The sequence below is a fragment of the Tympanuchus pallidicinctus genome, unplaced genomic scaffold (genome assembly GCF_026119805.1).
Source record: "Tympanuchus pallidicinctus isolate F22 unplaced genomic scaffold, pur_lepc_1.0 scaffold11, whole genome shotgun sequence".
NCBI classification, from domain to species: domain Eukaryota; kingdom Metazoa; phylum Chordata; class Aves; order Galliformes; family Phasianidae; genus Tympanuchus; species Tympanuchus pallidicinctus.
The window spans coordinates 15015803-15036099 of record NW_026294627.1 but is presented as its reverse complement, the minus strand read 5'-3'; the positions used below and the strand labels follow the sequence as shown (position 1 = coordinate 15036099).

Below are 20297 nucleotides of genomic sequence, written 5' to 3'. Positions count from 1 at the left end.
TTACTGTGTATCTTTAAGTAAAGAAAAATGTCTGTAATCCAAATATCTGGCCCTTCAGACCTGGAGCAGATGAGACGGAAACTATGTAGTTTGGAGTTTGAGACAATGTTTTTGCTGGAAAGAACACACTCCTTAGTTTCACTGTGGAGCTCAAGGCACCAAACACCACACAGCTCCGGAGGGATCCCAGCTGTATGCATGCTATCATTTTTTTGTGACAAAGCTCCTCTTTCTTGATGAAAAACATTTCCCAACAAGTCACGTTCTCCATAAATGTTAGGAGGGAACATGGACAGGCATCTGTTGGCCTGCAAATGTTACCTGCTATCAGCTTTCCTTCCTCCTCTCAGGCCCAGCCACCTCTCCCAGACTACCAGGACACAGCGTTGCCTCCCAACACCTCTTCTTCCCTACCAGGGGGAGTCAGCTGTTTGTCAGCCCTTCTTCAGGCCTTTTGCCCACACACCAGGATTGCATCTTCTCTCTGTCAGCTGAGGGGCCACAGGACTCTTCTGCTGTCCTGGGAGAGGAAATCCTACCTGCTATTCTTGGGTGGTAGCTCAGGGAGGACCCATCACTCTGATGGTGTGCCTTGCTCTGTGCTGAGCATCCAGAAACCCATGTGCCTGATGGCTACTGCTGGAGCAGGTTTACCCCAGTGCATCTTAAAGGCATCAGGAAGGCAGTTGATTTGTCACCTATTTCTTGCTTCATCTTCCAAGTGCAGAAGATCTGTTGGGTCTCAAGGTGTCAGAGCCACAACCGTGGTGCTTCACAACAGGCAGCTCCCCAGGGGTGAGTTGCAGCCAGGAAAACAGTGAGACTGAACTTACCCATGGCTATATTTTCAATCTTGAAGTACCATCTGCAGATGGTGATTGCAAGAGATGCCAGTCTGTGTGGCTGAAAAGAGGTTTTTTTTTCCTCAGATGTTACGACAAGATTGATTTTAGATGTTGATGTCCATGCTTACACAAGAAGTGTGGCAGTGAGCCCCAGAAAAAGTGTGGTTTTCCCGCGTCTGTCGACTCAAAGCCTCACACAACTGTGATGCTCTCTCAAGGAAGATACACTCTCCTAAATATCAGGTTGGATATTAAGAAGAAATTCTTCTCAGTGAGAATGGTGAGGCAGAAGCTGCCCAGGGAGGTGGTGGAGTCATCCCTGGAGGCATTTGAGAAAGGTGTGGATATGGCACTGAGGGACATGGATAGCGGGTGTGGTGGTGAGGGGCTGATAGTTGGACTGGATTATCTCAGTGGTCTTTCCAGCCTTTATGATTCTGAGATTCTATGAAACACACATCCATGGGGAGACTGTGGGGAACTGCAGTGCAAACCATGGAAGACCAACATCCAAACTTTGTTTTACCTTGAGGAGTTCCTGTGCCCCAGAGCCACCAGCCCAGGAGATTGCCTGGTGCCACATCTCAGGAAACAGGAGGGAAGACCAGCCTGAAGAGCTCCTGGCCAAGCAGGGGTAGCTCTCTCGTCTCTGGGAGGTGTCCTTGTTGGGCAGATGGCTGAAGGTTCTAATGTTGTGTCTGCAGTTAGTGAGGTCAGCTCAGCAGCCACACATGGGTTAGCAGGGTGGAAACATCTGCACTGAAGGACTTAGGACAGACAGGGTCTCCTGCTGCACTCCGAAGCCCCACTTCACTTATCTCTGATCTGTCAGATAGGAAAAAAAGAAATGTGCAGTGTGAAATTCTAAATGTTTATTTTTGTTTGAATTTGTCTGGTTAGCATTGGCTCTTTCATGTCTGCTTCACTGTAGCACATCTGTATTCCCCAAACCCGGCAGTAACAGCACACTATTCAGTATACAAAAGGAGAAAGTCCATGCTTCAGTTATGTCAGCTTGGAACTGTTCAGATACATTACATGCTGAAATGGAAACTTGTAAAAAAGAGAGTTGAAACTGAATTACTGTTTCCCCCTTCATTATTAGAAAAAAAGAATTACAAAATCGTTTGCTTGTTAAAACTAATATGTATTTAGTGTACTTCTTTTCAAGCTAACATGAAACTCTGTGAAACCTACATTGTTAACATGCCTGATTTTTCACAGAGTTAACAGAAATGTGGTTACATCAACCTTTCATTGTATGCGGTCTCAGTTATGCACAGCAGCCTTTGTTAGGCGCTGACCGTGAGCTCGCTCACGTGACCGTTTCAAAAACCTCACACAATGGCATAAAAAGGCTCTCTTCTGGTCAGCAACTCCAAATTTGGAGTAAAAAAGAAAGGAAAAGATTTCAAATGATTACCTTCATTTGCAAGAGGATGTATTTTAGTAGAAATCACTCTGATGCATCATTTATCATTTTATAGAATCATAGAAGCGTTTGGCTTGGAAGGCATCTTGAAGATCATCCAGTTCCAATCCCCCATTTTATGCAATAATGCAATTTTAACTTAGAAGCTGACAGCATCATTGTTCAAATAAGTGATTTTGATCACCCGAATTCCTACTTCAAAAGAAATCCACCATCAACTTTCACAGTGATCTGCTGTCACTATTGGATCTGTCACGAGCACCGTTAGAGAGATTTCTGTTTATCTGGAAACTTTTACAACACTTAGAAGTCTGAACAGTTGAAAATTATGTTGAAAATGTGTACAGGTAGCAAATGAGTGTTATATATAAGGTACGTGCCTGCTGACACATTGTTTATTTTCTGATGTAATTGCTGAACTTCTTCTGATCTAAGACATGTGGAAATCAAACCTGGCAGGTGCTACAGCACTATATTGTCAATGGTGTTAATGTTCCCACCTGCAGAAAAAAAAAGTAACTGATTTGCATCCTGGCTTGTGTCTGCAAGAGTACAGCCAGCAGGAGCAGGGAGGGGATCATCCCTCTATAGCTGGCACTGGTGAAGTCACATCTTGAGTACTGTGTTCAGTTTTGGGCTCCTCACTACAAGAAAGACACTGAGGCCCTGTAGTGTGTCCAGAGAAGGGCAATGAATCTGTGAAAGATATGGGGAACAAGTCTCATGGGGAGCACTGAGGGAAGGGGGATTGTTCAGTCTGGAGAAGAGGAGGCTCAGGGCAGATATCGCTCTCTGCAACTGCCTGAAAGGAGGTTTTGGTGAGGTGGGGGTTGGCCTCTGCTCCCACAGTGACAGGATGAGAAGTAATGAAGTCCTTAAGTAATTAAGGCCTTAAGTTGCACCAGGAGATTGGATCTTAGGAAACATTTTTTCTCAGAAAGGGTGGTGAGGCAGTGGCACAGGCTGCCCAGGGAAGTGGTGCAGTCACCGTCCCTGGAGGCGTCCAAGAAATGTGGAGATGTGGCACTGAGGGACATGTGGTCAGTGGGCATGGTGGGGAGGGTTGATGGTTGCAGTAGATGATCTTAGTGGGTTTTTGTTTTTCAACTTTGAGTTTACGAGTTTCTAAGTATTATAGTAACCGAGAAATATAATCACCATTGAGCAGTGCTCCAAAGCTCCCTGAGGCCAACATCACAACTTCAATTTTCTGCAGCCACCTTCGGATCTTTCAGCACCTACCAGCAGCGGGTGCCATGAGATGTCTGCTTGCAAATACTAGAATATTAATAACGTTTTTGTATTAAAGAAATACTGGCTTCTGTTGGGGAAAAATATAATTGCAAGGCAAAATACTTAGTGTTAAAAGAATGTTACCTGTTAAAAAGAAAAATTACTTGTCACCAAGCACGTTACGTGTGCTCAGAGATCTCTAATGAATGTGAGCCAATGAGAAATGCTGCTTGTATGACAATTTCCTATTGTGCCTTTTGCTGGGTTCATGTATGTGGTCACCATAAACACACCTTGTAACTAGCAAATGAGAAGAATCATGGCAGGAACAGACTTGTATTTCCTATCTGGCCAAATAAGCAAAGGCAATTTGAGGAATTTGCACTGCAGTTCAAATAAGAGCTCCCTGCTTCTCCCCTGTGGGATGCTCTATTTTGCCAGGTTTCCAGTACTCTTAATCAAACATTTGGTAACCTACAGAAGGGGTCTGTTTCCTACACCCTGTGTTCATTGGTCTTACTTGAAGGCCTGTCTCTTGCACTATTGCCACCAGTGGAGGTGAGGATTAGCTGTTCCAGACTTAGAGTTACAAGGTTGGGAGGCAGATGCATGGAGCAGGAGCTGATTGCTGGTGACCATGCTTGTGGCGCATGTCAAAACTCTAGAAATCACAAAAGCCTATTTGGTTCTTGCATAACTTAAGGCAGCAGCATCACAGATATTCTCCTCAAGAGGAGATGTGGGGAGTTTGGGTGGGCTGGAGGAGTGCAGAACATCTCCACAGATGTGCAGGGGCCACAGTAGCAGTTGCAAATGAGTTCAACAAACTTTGGCCCTTGAGGCAGACAAAGCAGCTCAGGTTTTCCATCTGGAAGTCTTGCCATGCTTGGCCAGAAAAATGCCAAGAACTACAACTGTTTCTAATATGGTTTCCTGTCTAATGCTCCTTGCTCTGACCACAGAGACTTCCTTCTGAGGAAACCAGTCTTAGTGAGACTTTCTCAGCAAATAAGCATGCACGTGTGTCTGCCCTTGGCAAGGCATGCTCTCATGGTGATATTTATCACAGAATCATATAATCATTTGGGTTGAAAGGGACCCTTGAAGGCCTCTAGCCCATCCCCTGCTGTGAACATGGACACCTACAGCTCTATTAGGTGCTCAGAACCACATCCAGCCTGACTGTGTCTCCAGGGACAGTGCACCTGCCACCTCTCTGGGTAACCTGTGCCGGTGCCTCACCACCCTTATTATAAAACCTTTTTCTTTAAATCCAGTCTAAATCTCCTCTCTTTTAGTTTGAACCCATTTCCCCTTGTCCTATCATAGCAGATCCTGCTAAAGTCCCTTCATCACTTTGTGTGTTCATAGAAACTCAAGATCTCTCTTTTGACCAAAAGCAGCTGCTCATGGACTGAAAACTATTTATGAAAAGTGTAATTTCATGTGCTCGATCTCCCTTCCTGTACCAAAGAAAATTTTTTATTCTCAGGTATTAAACACAATGCTGATGATAGCATTGGATTCTCTTTAATTTGACTCAATTATTGGGTATCCTGGGATGGGCTTCCTCTTTCTACCCTAGCCAATTCTGTGTTGTCTTACTTAATGACAGACAGAAAAAACAGACCTTTCACGAAGTCCAAGCAAAGACTCGCTGTAGTCTGCACTGTCACAATCTCAGTGTATGGAGCTGGTGAGGCTGTTTCAGCCTTTGATTCTGTCTAAGCTTCCCTTTCTGAAACAATAAGGTTGGATCTATTTATTCCTCTAGCAACAATTCAACAAAGTGATATTCATGAACCAGAAATGTGCTACAAAAGCTCATCTTCAACATCTCAAAGAAAAGGTTCTGTAAGGCAGTTCAAGCCCTTAAAAGATTCCTAGTACTCTCCTTGGTACCTGCTTTTTCTGATAGAGTTTAGGAACCTGAATGTTGATAGAGAATCACATAAGAATCTAAGTTTTAGCAGAGCTTCCTGATCTGCATTCAAACAAGTCAGTTTATGACAAATTCCCTATTTCTCACATCACAGAATAGCAGGGAATTCTGGGTCCCTCTGCCCAAGCCTTGCCCCAGGAGGGACACCCAAAGCAGGGTGCCCAAGACCACTTCTGGGTGGCTTTTGCAGATCCCTAAGGAGGAGACCCCAGAGCCTCTAGGCAGCCTGTACCAATGCTTGTGTGCACTTCAAGGGTGTGCCAAAAACACAGTAGCTGGCAGGTTGTGGGCTTGCATAGGATGCTCTTTTATTTAGGTGATGTACTGAAGCTTGACTCACACAAGTTGTTTCTTGTGGTTTGGGGGATTTCATTGGTATGAGGAGTTAGCATGCTGCTTTGAGCCTCTTCTTCTCCAAAGGGCTTCCCTTATGGGATTCTCCATTGAAGCTGAAAGAGAAACCATGTTACTTCACCATGAAGATGACGCCAATAAGAATGTTGTCCCTGAGCATTAGCACATTTTTTTTTGAATGTGAAAATGAGTGGTGGACCATGTCTCTGGAGATGGAGTGGGATTTTGGTATAAGAAACACATGCAAGAAGCAATGAGGAAGGAAGGCTTTCAGGAATTATGTTTTTTTCAGAGGCAAAGAGGCCGATGGTTTGACAGTGGTGCAGGACACCTTCATTTGCCGCAGTGACACAGCTCTGTCCCAAGCTGGAAAGCTTCTTCTTCAACCAGAAGGGACTGCAGAAATTCTTAAGGCTAGAAATGCAAATACTACACTTACACTGCCTTGCATAATGAATACTGGAAGCAGAAAAGATCATCTTCAAGACTGCAGGGAGTATTTTGTTTACTCTGCAGTCACACCAAGACATAAAGTGTTGCATTGTAAACCAGCAAAGCACTCTGAGTGATTTGACACAAATGAAGTGACTGTGGTTTAAACTACACAGATGATAAGGATGCGCCTGTTCTGTTCTGAGAAAGAACACGGAGGCTTAATGTTTTATGAAACGGAATTTTAGTGCACAAAATAGAGGGTGTGGAATTATTTAGCTGCAAGTACCTGGGAGAAGGCTGACCCTTGAGGAGCCCTTCTGAGAGGAACTGAACCAGCCTGCTTGTGCTGGTGAGGCGTTCAGGTCAGAATAGGCCACCAAAGCATCATTTGGGTTTTTTCCCCCTTCAACAACCTCAGCTCAAAAATGGAGCCAGTTCAGCACTAGGCCTTGTTCTTCTCAGATCTCTCAGACACAAATGCTGGCTGCCCTTTCTGGCATCTCTCAGCCCTGTTGTCAGAGGCCTCCACCTCCTGCACACCTGTACCTGGCAGGCCACAAGGAGGGAGGCCTGCTCTCAGTATTCGCCCTTGTATGGGAACTGCTGAGTCACGGCCTGAGCCTCTGATTGATCACCTGAGGCGAGCCATGAGTCAGCCAGAGGAGCACAGGTGAAGGCAATTCAGCTGTGCTGCCGGAAGGGGTGGAGCCTGGCTCCATCCCTCCTAGACCTATTTAAGAGCTGGCTACCAGAGGGGAAGGATCTCTTCTGGAGATCACCTCTCTTGGTTTTCTGGTGAGCTCAGCTGGAGGGTAAGCTCTTCCACTTATTCTCTTTTGTGATCGTTGTCTACTTTGCCTAATTCTCTTGATTATATTGATTATACAATTATATTGCGATTATAACATCTTGATATCTATTGATTATACACAATTATATTGTGATTATAGCATCTTGATTATACAGCCCTGATCTGATGAAATAATTGGAGTGTTGCAGCTTCTCTCTGCTGTGTGATACACAATCCAATGATTTAACTGCATTGGAAATGTGCTGTGGCAGTTCTGTCAATGGTTTTACTCCATGAAGGCAACAGATTCCTATGAAAGAAAATACAAAAATTTCCTAGATGTATGAAATAAGTAATGGATTTGGAAACACCAAAACAGGTATCTTGAAAATACAACTGGCCATACAAAACACTTAAATATGTATATCGTTTCCACATTCATTGATGACATACAGTAGCAGCTGAGTTAGATCCTTTGAGACAGGCTATGCAGGAAGCACAAGCTTTGAAGGGTTTGTCAGAGTAAAAACTAAACTGAGCTCCTAAATCCTATTATCTGTTCAAATAGGATACAATCCACCTTTTCTGTCCTTTCTCCGTTTGCTCACTCTCCTTGTGAACTAACAGCTTATCCAGTCACAATTCAAATCCTTGGAGCTTCTCACCACACCAGTGTCTCACGCAAACCTTTTCTGCTATTCTGCCTGTGAGAACTGGCTTAGGGAGAATGGAGCCTTCTGCAAACATATAACATTAAATTATGCCCTACTGAAGGATAAGGAAGAGGTAGAATTATCGCTACAGCTCCTTCTCTGTCCATTCTTCTTTCAAAGGATCACAGAATAACTTAGGTTGGAATGGACCTTAAAGATCATCTAGTTGCAACCCCCTGCTGTGAGCAGGGCTGCCATCCATCACACCAGGCTTCCCAGGCCCCTGTCCAACCTGTCCTTGAACGCCTCCACAGATGGAACACCCACAAATTCTCTGCTCAACCCGCTCCAGTGCCTCACTGTTGAGAAAGATTTTCCTCCTAACATCTAACCTAAATTCCCCCTTTTTTAGTTTAAAGCCATTCCCCCTTGTCCTGTCACTACTAGACCATGTAAAAAGTCCGTCCTCCTCCTGCCTAATAGCTTCCTTCCTGGAAGCTCACGGTTAGGTCTCCACATAGCTCTCTCTTCTCTAAGATGAACAAGTCCAACTCTTTCAACCTTCCTTCACGGGAAAGTTGCTCCAGCCCTTTGATGGTCTTTGTGGCCTCCCCAGGACTGGCTCCAATAGCTCCACACCCTTCATGTGATGGGGGCCCCAAATCTGAATGCAGTACTCCACATGGGGCCTCATGGGGCCAGAGCAGAGGGGGACCTCCATCTCCCTGTTCCCATCCCTCTTTTGATGTATCCCAGGATACTGTTAGCCTTCTGGGCTGCAAGAGCATGCTGCTGGCTCATGTCAGGCCAGAACTCCCAGGTCCTTCTCCACAGGGCTGCTCTCAAAGAATTCTTCTCTCAGTCTGTAACACATATTTGGGATTATCCCAAATACTTGCACTTGACTTTCCTGAACCTCATTAAGCTCTCATGGGCCACTTATCAAATCTGTTCAGGTCCCTCTGGATAGCATCCCTTCCTTCTGTGGTGTCAATTGCACCAATCAGCTTGGTGTCATCAGCAAACTTTCTGATGGCGCACTCAATCCCAATGTCAATGTCACTGATAAAGATGTTGGAAGAGCACTGGTCCCAAGATGGTCCCAAGATGGTCCCCTGGGGCACAACACTCATCACTGGCCCCCATAAAACCATTGACATCAACTCTTTGGCTGCAAACATCCAACCAATACTTTAACCACCGAATAGTCCAGCTTTTAAACCCACCTCTCTCCAATTTAGTGATAAGAGTGTGGTGCAGGACCATGCCAAAGGCCTTGCAGAAGTCCAGGAAGAAGACATTCTTTGTCCACTGATGCTGTCACTCCATCACAGAAGGCCACCAGGTTGGTCAGGAACAATCTGTCCTTGGTAAAGCCATTTGCTTTCTCAGATCACTTCTTCATCTCATGTGTACCTTAACATCTCTTCCAGGACGACCTTGCTCATCATACTCCATCCTGCTTACAACAGAAAGAATATGGATTTAACTGCCTTTCCTATCATCAGCAACAGACTGAAACAGGACAGTGAGCATTACAAGGAGGAACTTCATGTACTAAAACAAAGTCTGCTAAAAAGGAAGTGCAGTGCATGTTTACTACCATTCATGCCTTTGATCTGCCATTCCAAAGACAAGTCTGACGCCCTTTTGTGATGGGGCACCTCTTTATGGGGCACCTCTCCTGTTTTCCCACCTATTTACACAGCTTCTCAACAGGACAAAGTCATAGATAACAAGAAAATACGTTTTTCTGCATTATAAAATCAGAGATTCACATAGTGAGCATTTTCAAGGCAATTAACATTGCAATTACTCTACAATCACAACTTTCATTTCAGTAATTTATTCTTAGTTCAGCAATTACAACACCTAAGCTGCCTTTTTCTCATATACCCCAAATGACTGCACATTTATTTACCTAAAAAAAAAAAAAAAAAAAAAAAAAAAAAAAGTAAAAAAACACAAATGACTTTTTGGAAGAATGCGTGCATTTATCACACCAGGCTGTATTTTCAATGTAATTTGCTCACTGCTATCTACTCATTTTCCCAGTATCTTGAAGCTATGACTTTACCTGTGAGTTATTCAACACCAGAGCTCCAACTGAGGAGGTGCAGAGCACTTTCCAGGTGCACTTCTCAGTTGAGTTGTCTGTTACAGAGATGGCCAGAACAGCCACGTTGCCCCTTCATACCTTCCTCTCAAGGTGGAAAATGAAGGTGGGATTCAGATACACATCACTAGCTAGGGAGCTCTATGTAGGGCAGGACATGGCAAATTTTTCTGTACAGCAATTTGTCAGGCAGCACCTTACCCTCTGGCCTGATTCTAGTCCAGCTGCTGGCAGTTCTCACAAAATATATACACTTATTTGCTCTAATCATTACAAAACTAAATGCCTTTCGTTTTTCTTCTTCTAGAAAGGTGGCTTTTCATTGCATTTTGCATTATCGTTCAAATTTAGGAATTACAAATACACATTCAGCCTTGACTCATTTTTTTACTGCAGTACTTCAGTAGTTTACATTTGGTCGAATCACACTATGCCCATGAAGAACATTATTGCTGGTGGTGGAATAGCTCCATCTTCTGGAATAAAACTTATTTTCTTGTCAACCATCTTTCTGTTTCCAACTTGGATCCATATTTAAAAATTACTTTAAGTTATAACTTAAATATCCCCCTGATGGGAAGTGAATCCTGGATAGAAAACGAGAGGATTTCACAGTAGTAGTATGATTTCTGACAAAATTCAGGCATCATTCATTATTTTCTAACCAAATTGAAAATGTACATCCATTTTGAGTATACCACACTAAAAACTGATCTTGTCATTTAAAGAATAGCCATTATCTGATTTTGAGAACAACAATTTAGTTTCTGTTTAAAACTGAACAGTCACAGCTCACATTAAACTCTAGTTCTGATCCAGGGTACTTTGTCTCACATTAAAAATGTCATTTTATAAAAGTATGTTTGTGCTTAAACGCTGTCCTAAATAGGGAGAGATGTTCCCCAGGGGTTGGTACTGGGGCCTGTCCTGTTCAATACTTCTATTGATGACCTGAACGAAGGCACTGAGCGCACTGCCAGTAAGTTTGCAGATGACATCAAGTTGACTGGAAGTGTCCATCTGCCTGGGGGTAGGAAAGCCCTACAGAGGGATCTGCACAGGCTGGATAGCTGGACTGAGGCCAATGGAATGAAGTTCAACAAGATCAAGTGTCAGGTCCTGCACTTTGGCCACAACAACTGCAGGCAACACTACAGGCTTAGGGCAGAGTGGCTGGAAGACTGCATAAGAAGAAATGGATCTATGGGTAATGGCCAATGCTCAGCTGAACATCAGCCAGCAGGTGCCCAGGTGGCCAAGAAGGTCAACAGCATCCTGGCTTGCATCAGAAACAGTGCAGACAGCAGGAGCAGGGAGGGGATCGTCCCTCTGTACTCAGCTCTGCTGAGGCTGCACCTCGAGTACTGTGTTCAGTAGAGGAGGCTCAGAGGAGACCTTACTGCTCCCTACAATCACCTGAAAGGCAGCTGTGGGGAGGTGGAGGTTGGCCTCTTCTCCCACATAACTAGCGGTAGGAGCAGAGGGAATGGACTCAAGTTGTGCCAGGGGAGATTGAGGTGGGACGTTAGGAAACACTTCTCAGAAAGAGTGGTCAGGTGCTGGAACAGGCTGCCCAGGGAGGTGTGGAGTCACCGCTCTGAAGGTGTTCCAGAGACATTCAGGTGTTGTACCAAGGGATGTGGTTTAGTGGGATAGTGGAAACAGGCGGACAGTTCGATCTTTTCCAACCTTAGTGATTCTATGATCCTATGATTGAATCTCATGCTGAAGTACTTTAAATCTGAACTATGGAGAATACAAGTGATCTTCTCTTTTCATAGCATTTGAATGAAAGATTCAAAGAAATATTTCACATTACGCACAATGCATTTTAAGCAGGTAAATGGTTCCTGCACTTAAAACTTACGATCAAGTCAGGTGTTCAACTGGAGCAGGCAGAGCAAAATGGTGATAGTGACTCCTTATTTAACTTATGCTGTGTTATGTGGGCACATTCAATGGCTGCTGCTTCAAAAACAAACAAACGCACCAAAAAAACACCCTTAAGTTCTTATTGCACTCACAAAGGTAATAGTACTGAAGTTAGAAGTGATCTACTGAGTGTTTCCCTGTGCTCCTTCTTGATTTCACAGGAAGGACAAAGCCACCAGAAAGAAATGAAAAATAAAAGATATACACCTCCACTTTTGAAATACTGATGTATCTAAAGCCGATACATATTCATGGACATACAAGAATAACAGAAATTTAAATGAACTTGCTTTACAAAACAAAGCAACCGAAGCTTTATTTCTCTGTATAGAAAGATGAGTATCCAAGTGCATTCTTCTTAAGCTAAGGAAAATGAAAAAGTCATGCAGCCCTTGCAAGAAATGAGTCCTAAGGTGGTATGTGCATACACACACACATATATGCACATATATACATATATATATGCACATACATACACAGACAGAAAACTTCCCTCTTTCATAAATGATTCTTCTGAACACACTTGAAGTCAGTTAAGAAAGCAAAACTAATGACTACTTTTTGTAGGAGAATATTTTACCACATTTTTTTCAGAACAATAGCAAAATCATTGCATGAGCCACCACATTGCTTGCATCAGTTCAACAAAAGCAAGGAACAAAACTCGAGCAGATCTGGAAATCAGACTCCTTATGCAGAATAAGCACAATGAAAGGATACAGAACATATGAAAGGCATTTTCTTCAAAAATTTATCAGCGTTCTGCAACATCACGTGTCATATGGCTTTTGTATGGAGGCAATAGTTAAGAGAATTTTCCCAGCCACTGTCAAGTACTGACTGTATTTAAGTACAGCAATGCAAGAACAAACAAGTTCAAATGTAGTATACCATATTACTTTATGTAATACAGCATCAAAATTCATTTTGCTAAGGCTACAAAGGACAGATTTACAGTGATATGAGGTACCAGCATTTATGGTCAGAAAAGTAAAGACAGAAAAGAATTATATAGCATTGTCATCAGACATTTTTCTCTTTTTCTTTTTCCCCACTTTTTCCTTTGGATTTTTTTTTTCTTTTGTCTCCCTTTTTTAAACAAAATACATGTCGTGATGATCACATGCTTTAAGCTTATGTTCATTTATTTATATATGTATATATATATTATTTGTAGGGGCAATTGAGAGAGAGTCACAAATAAGGAAAGGACACTAAGGTTTTAATAAGGGCAACAAAAAAAAAATGTTTTCACCAGAATAGATTCACATTACAGTACACCAATATTGACAGCATTCTCTTTTGTCTATTTTTGGTACATAAGATGGAATCTCTCTACATAACCTTATAAGGCTTCAGTAACTAAAAAGTAAAAAACCTATTAGTTTACAGTTTATTTAAAAATTCTCAAAGACACAGCAAGTTCTAAACTTTAGTAGTGCTACCCATACACAACCATTCGGTTTAAGAACCCATTAAAAGAGAGTGTCCTTTCAAGGGAGCTTGCAACAGCAGAGTTGTGCAACATGGATGTCTCTTACTACAAGAAAAAAATTACACATGGCACATTCTCATTCATATTTTGCAATGTAAAAAGTTACAAACATACCTAGTCAAATAAATAATAATAAAAAAAAAGAATCTGAAATGTGTTTGTTAGGTATCCTAGCATCACTACGCAGAATAATGGAAACTTTCACTCACAGACTATTTACATGTTAATACCCAGGTGAGGGTACACAATGCTACAAAACTCATAAAACAAAGGGTAAACTTGAAATGTTCTCCATAATAAAAGTCTAGCAGCATGACTATATCTAATGCTGTTTTTTTCTTGACTGTTTTTGGAAGTTTGTTTTAATCTATGTCTTCATCCAGTTCATAATTGTCTTTTTCATAAATATCTTTTACTAAAAGAACCCGTACAAGCATATTTTCCAAAGTGTTGCGGTCCAGTGAGGTGGAAGTGTACCAGACAGAACTATCTGACGAGACAGAGCATTCTGGCTGCAAATAGAACATGTCCGTCCTCTGATTCAGATTCTGTGGGCTACAACAGAGAAAAATAAGGGGAATTAGGATAACAGTTTGACAGGATAAATACATACATTAATATTTCTCATACTCATATGTTAAGAAAACTCTACTTTCACCTTCACCTGCTACAAAATGAAGACTGCTATGGAGAAGTGCTATGTCATCCATAGAGCTGTGCAGCCAGCCAGTCCTGCACCTCAGGACAGCCCAAAGCAGATACCTAGGTGTATGGGAACTGCTGAATCACGGCCTGAGCCTCTGATTGATCACCTGAGGTGAGCACTGAGTCAGCCAGAGGAGCACAGGTGAAGGCAATTCAGCTGTGCTGCCGGAAAGGGTGAAGCCTGACTCCACCTCTCCTAGACCTATTTAAGAGCTGCCAGTGCAAAAGGATCTCTCCTAGAGATCCCTCCTCTGGAGTTTTGCAGCAAGCCCAGGATGTGGTTAAGCTTTCTGTCCTCTTTTTGTTACTATAATCTGCTTTGTCAAACTCTCTTGTTTATTTCATAATTATAGCATCTTTGTATTCATTGACTATACACTAGGACTGAGCAAGAGTATATGAGGCTGAAGACTCTTCTGGTTTTGCAAAACTTTGCAACTCTAGGACTTGTTAAAACAGAAAATATTTTCTGTTTCCGAAGACAGAGATTGGGCTTTCCTCGTAACCAAGGATGGTAGTTCTGAACTGCATGGAAGTGCAACAAGAAGCTAATGCTGCTCCTCCTCCTCCTATTTACTTGAAGAGTTGGTCTCTAAGTCTTAAAATCCCTTAATTCTCAACCTGTTATATCTTGCAGTTCATATACTTGCTCAATCCAACTCAGGCATATCTTCTAACCCTCTAACAAATACTTTCATTCTGCCCATTGGGGAAAGAAAATATTTTTTCAATCCTGCATATGAGTACTCTCATGCTGTCTCTTCCATGAATACTGTGGACTTCAGAAATCAAATGTAAGTCATGGTAAAGCTATCAAGGTCATCTTCCCAGATTGGATAAATATACAGGTGTTGCTTTTCACCCACTTTAGTAAATTTCGGTTTCTTCTGCTCTTATATAAGTCAGATTGTTAGATTAGAAACCAGAATATGATGTTTTATTATATTCTAATAGTTAAACTATATTCAACTCTTTCCTGTGTTTTGGACAAGCCAGTAATTTTATAGGAACAACCAATGATGTATTGCTTTCAGCTGTGAATGAGAAGACTTGCACATTTCAGCTGCAACTGTCTACTGGTTGGCACATGTACTTCAAACAGCTGGCATTACCTCAAACTTTATGAAATGTAAGTTCATATATACAACGCATTTTAAAGTATTAAATACTTCAACAATTTATTTCAAACACGCAATGTACACATTGCAGAAGTGGAATCAGAAGTGGAAGCAGAAGAAACAGTCTGCTGCTCTAGGCAGCAGTAGTGACCAGCATCTGTAGGAAAGTGGGACTAGCTGACGAAGTCTGCAATTTTTGACAACTTTAAGGTAAAAATTAACTTATTTGCACTATGTTTCAAACCCTAACAGCGTTCAAAATAAAAATTAATTTATGGTAAGCTCAAGTTATGGCAAATAGTGGTATGATTTTGATACGTTGGCTAAACAACCCTGTGAACAGCAGCAAATATGCAGCTCTGCTTTCCATTTTCATACAGAAACTTGAGAACAGGGTTCAAGACTTCTGAAAAAAATTATTAGTTTCACAAACACAAGGTCAAATCTCCCACTACCTTTACATTTTTGTTGCCCTTTTTTATGTAAAAAAAAAAAAGTTTCTCTACTTAGATACATCAATTACATATTCTATGTGCAGCCCAAGTAAATTCCTCTTCACTCAAAGCGACTCAGGGAAACCAAAAGGTTGCTCTCTCATTGTCTACACCGTTCTTCACTTTTAACAGTAAGATATTGCTTCCCAATACAGGTTGGATCTTACACTTCATTTGATCTACCATGCTGCATACACAATGTAATTTTTCTTCTATCACTTGCCTATATTCCACTTACACTTACATAGATTAAATCTCCATTAAAATCAGTTGACGCATTGGCTGCTCAATATTGACAAAAAATATTTAAAAAGAATATTTCCCATGAAATCCTGTTCTCCCACACTTACAAAAAAACTCAGTAACTAAACTATTTTTTTGCAAGATCTTCCTAAATTTTCTTCTTAATGTATTAATACATTGTTAAATGCATTAATCTCTAAACCAATAGGAAGGAAACGAGCTATTTCTAAATGCAGAGTTAATTATGATTATATTTTTTCTTCTGCAAAATACTTTTAGATATGTTGTCAAATTAGGTACCTCAAAAGTATCAACCTTTCACATTTGTGATGACTTAACATGAAGAAAATCTTTTTCATAGGATCAGAGAATTAAGGTTGGGAAAAAAAAAATTCTAAGATCATCCGCGTCCAACTGTTCACCAACCAGTAATGTTGCCCACTAGATCATGACCCTAACTACTGCGTCTACCCTTCCCTTAAACACCTCCAGGGACAGTGATGCCACCACCTGCCTGAGCAGCCTGTGCCAATGCTTCACCACTCTTTCTGGTGAAGAAAAAGTGTTTCTAATATCCAACCTGAACCTCCCCTTGTGCAACTTAACCTCCCATTCTATCACTGTTTCCCAGGAAAAGAGGCCAACCCCCACCTCGCCACAACTTCCCTTCAGGCAGTTGTAGAGAATGCTATGTTCCCCCCTGACCCTACTCTTCTCCAGACTGAGCATTTCCCACTTCCTCAGCACTCCTCATAAGACTTGTGCTCCAGACCCTTCACAGCTTCATTGCCATTCTTTGGACATGTTCCAGGGACCAAATTTTCTCAACAAAACTCTTACTGAAGAGATACAGATGTCACAATCAGCGTTCTAGTAGCAAAACCTACCAGATTCCTTGCTGGTAATTCTTAATTGGTAATTCTCTGCAGAATGCTTGGGAATTTTGTGTAAGAAATCATTCCCAAATAAAGCCCTTGACAGTATTGTGTCTGCTTCCACACTTTGTGCAGGTGTTGTCCAGTTACAAGACTGGAGATTTCAGTGCTTTCCTTTAAGAGATATTTTTCAGAAGAATTCAATATATTCCCTTTGCTTGAGAATATTTAATGCGTCATCAAAACACTTCCTTTTTGTACCAGGTCTTCTCTAGAACTCTTCCTTTTTACCCTATGTCATACATACCTTTTAGACAGATAGCACTCGAACAGTTTCACAGGGCATCTAGTTGGATCAGATGTGTTTTCAATTTGTTCAAATACAGGTTCATCATCTTCATGTTTCCTTTTCCCAGTAGTAATTTTATCTTTAAGAAGAAAACCAACAACATCTAAGCCATAACAAAGTTATTTCACATTTTTCAGTAAATATCCCAGAGCAGACTGACTAAAATTCAACCTAAGTACTGCAACACAGTCAAGTCATCACATCTACATTTATCTATGCACTGGAAATGTAACCCATAGCCACATCAGAGTCTCAGTGCGTAGCATGAGACCAGAGGGCTGAAGGGGATCGTTTAATGCAGAGACACTGCGTTCCCAACAATACGCTCCCATTAAAGACCCAAGAGCCAAGAACTGAACTTCACGCAACAGCAGACCTCTGGCTCCTGGCAAGCTGCCCAGATGTCCCTCAGATGAGTGAAACGTGGATGTTCCTGCAATACTTATTTTGGAACTGTCATAGTACCTTCACTATCAGCTCTGCACAGGGAAGACACCTGATATCGAAGACAAGCTTTGCTTTCCATTGTTAGAGGATTTTTTTTCCACTGTCTGAAAACAGTGCCAAAAGAAAGTCTTAAGTGCTGTTCCACTGTTTTCAGACCAAAATACTTGGTGTTAAAGTAGAACAGAGTATTTAGAAGAGCAACCGGCGAATGTGATCCTAGCTGTTTAATCCTCCATAGATAATCCTCTTCCACTCGAGAGAATATTGATCCTTCAGAAAAAGAAATTAGAGAAAGCATAATGGATTAGCCTATAATCTGTCCAGATGTAATAATAATAGAGTTTCTGTTTGCTGAAAATGTAGTAAAATGTTCTTGACAGAAGCCTCTCACAAGCATATTTAATTATATGCCTATAACCCCTCAAAACCACCCAGTAAAGACACTGGAACCCACAGTTTCAGGAAAAAACAGACAATGGGAGATTTGCAATTTCATACATAACATACTTCTTACATGCAATTCCCTCACATTATTACATAAAAGCAAATGTTCAAGGGCCAATCTCTTAGTCCCTTCACAGAAAGCATATTTTTGAGTTTTCTTTATTCTGCTCAGGCAAGGCCTCTGCATAGGTACACCTTCTTTGTTACTGCTCATAGCTACCTCATTTGGAAAGAACTTCCAGGCCATGTGGATGCCCATAAACAGAGCCCTCCTAAGCTATACAGATAAAAGACAATGTCAAGTAGAGAGAAGAAGAGCTGGTAAGGAAGAGCCCTCACTCACAAGAAGTTTATGGCAGAAATGGAAGAATGGATTCTATTGTTTAGTGCTAAAATGGATCTGCTGGGAAAAATTTTCTAGTATACCACGCTTCTGTTTTCTCTATTGACAACACTCCTGAGCAAACATTCCAAGCAGACACTTCAGAACACTTCACTTTTCAGAAAGGGTGGTCAGGCACTGGAATGGATGCCCAGGGAGGTGGTGGAGTCACCGACCCTGGGGGTGTTCAAGGAAAGACTGGATGTTGTGTTGAGGGACATGGTTTAGTGGGAGCTATTGGGAATAGGTGAACGGTTGGACTGGATGAACTTTTAGGTCTTTTCCAACCTTGGTGATTCTATGATTCTATGATTCTCCCAGTCCAAGTAAGACTTAATATGTAGCTCACCAGTCCAGCATTGGCCTGGCTCATTCCCATTGGAGACTCAGATGTGCAAAAATAAACTCAGCTCAGGCAAAAACAAGTCAAAAACCAGCCATTTCTACTGATTTTCTCTCCTCTTGAAGATCACAAGTCAATTTCAAATAAACAGGTGGTGGCAAAAGCAACTCTTGCTAAGTGGATTACCAAGAAAAAATATATTTGTAGATGCAGTCTTAATTGAACTCTTACATGAAATCTTTATGATGTTTAATCAATTACTACCACAACATATAAAATATTTCTATATAGCTACATGCTTAAGAAAATAAAGCTATTAGGAGTTGAAAAACATACATGACCAAAAAGAAAATTACCATCTGGAAGAATGCTTGGTTGCCAACTTCTAAGGATTTTATTTAATTCTTGTTCGAATGTCTGGTAGATTGGATCAATAAATATGTTGTCTTTTCGATTACTTCCGTATAAATACTACAGAAAAAAAGTAACAGACAATATTTAAACATCACATGAGAACAAATTCTGTGCTACAGTGTTGTTTTTCAGCACAATCCTACTAAAAGCAGTATTTGAAAATACAGTGAAATCCTGCCACGTACTGGAAAAGGTTTTCACTCCAATGCTGTAAATTTCTAACTAGATGTGAATCACAGATTAATTACAATCTAACAATTCTCTTTAAAATATTCTTGTACCCAACACTGTATCAGTGAATGAGGAGTCATTTAAATATACATGTATATATTAATTTATCTTTTCCTACAGCTATGTCACCAAAGAAAAGAAACATATAGCAGGAAACTGCCATTTATACATGAAGTCTGGTCAACGACAAAAGCATCTCCAACAAGTCTGAACAAAAATCCAATCCCTTGTACTTGTGGTAACGATATCCAGCAGTGCAAGAAAAACAACAGGTTGATGTGAGGCACCTGCCTACTGTGCAGTCTGTTTACCCTCACCTTCCTGACCTTACACAACAACAACAAACTTTCCCAAACCAGGAATTAATGGTGGAGGGCTACAGTAGTATTTGATGTTATCCTCTCTGGAGACATTTCTAAGAAATGGAGGATTGGCTTCTTAACATTTCCACTTCAGTGTTATCTCTGAGTGAACAAGCCTGTTAGTGAGCACAATAAAAATGACAGACACAAGAAAATGTGCTCAGTTGTGGAAATGGTATCTATTTCTGTGCACGTACTGGAAATAACATCTCACAGCACTCATTTTTACTGAACGGTTCAGCACATCTTGATTTTCCTATCTTTGCACTTCAGTTTAAAAAAAGGAAAATTAATTAATACATTTCCAAGAAGCTTCCAGCACATCTTCATTGGGATGGGGAGCAGGCAGCACATCTCCCAGCACATTCAAACACCCGACAAGCCCTACCGGCCTGAATTTTCCCAAATCACCCTCGTAATTACTCTCATTATTAAATTATGCACTACTGTTTCATCAGTATTTTCCTGAGCATACTGAGGTATAGATTGAGGGACGAAGGAAAAGGTGAGCAGCTGAAGAGCCTTCAACTCCCCCTCTCCCAGTGCACCCAGATCAATTTTCTTCTACTGCTGCAGACATGACAGACCCTCTCCCTCAGTGCCATGTGCAAAAAATCAGCCTGTGCTGGAACAAAGAAGGAAGGCCACGATGCAGCAGGGCTG

General features: G+C 41.5%; 1 protein-coding gene across 13 annotated transcripts in view; it reads right to left on the bottom strand.

The window, feature by feature from the left end:
• Positions 1-12022: 12022 nt before the first annotated feature.
• The window catches only part of ZMYM2 (zinc finger MYM-type containing 2), an 89673-nt gene continuing 81398 nt past the window's right edge, over positions 12023-20297 (bottom strand). For all 13 annotated transcript variants that reach the window (XM_052671291.1, XM_052671292.1, XM_052671290.1 and 10 more), the window contains 4 exons: positions 18984-19098; positions 17477-17728; positions 16970-17090; positions 12023-13782 (listed from right to left, as the gene is read on the bottom strand). In XM_052671291.1, coding sequence (XP_052527251.1) covers positions 13590-13782; positions 16970-17090; positions 17477-17728; positions 18984-19098 — 681 coding nt within the window. In that variant the 3' untranslated portion in view covers positions 12023-13589. The remainder of the gene's footprint in view (positions 13783-16969; positions 17091-17476; positions 17729-18983; positions 19099-20297) is intronic.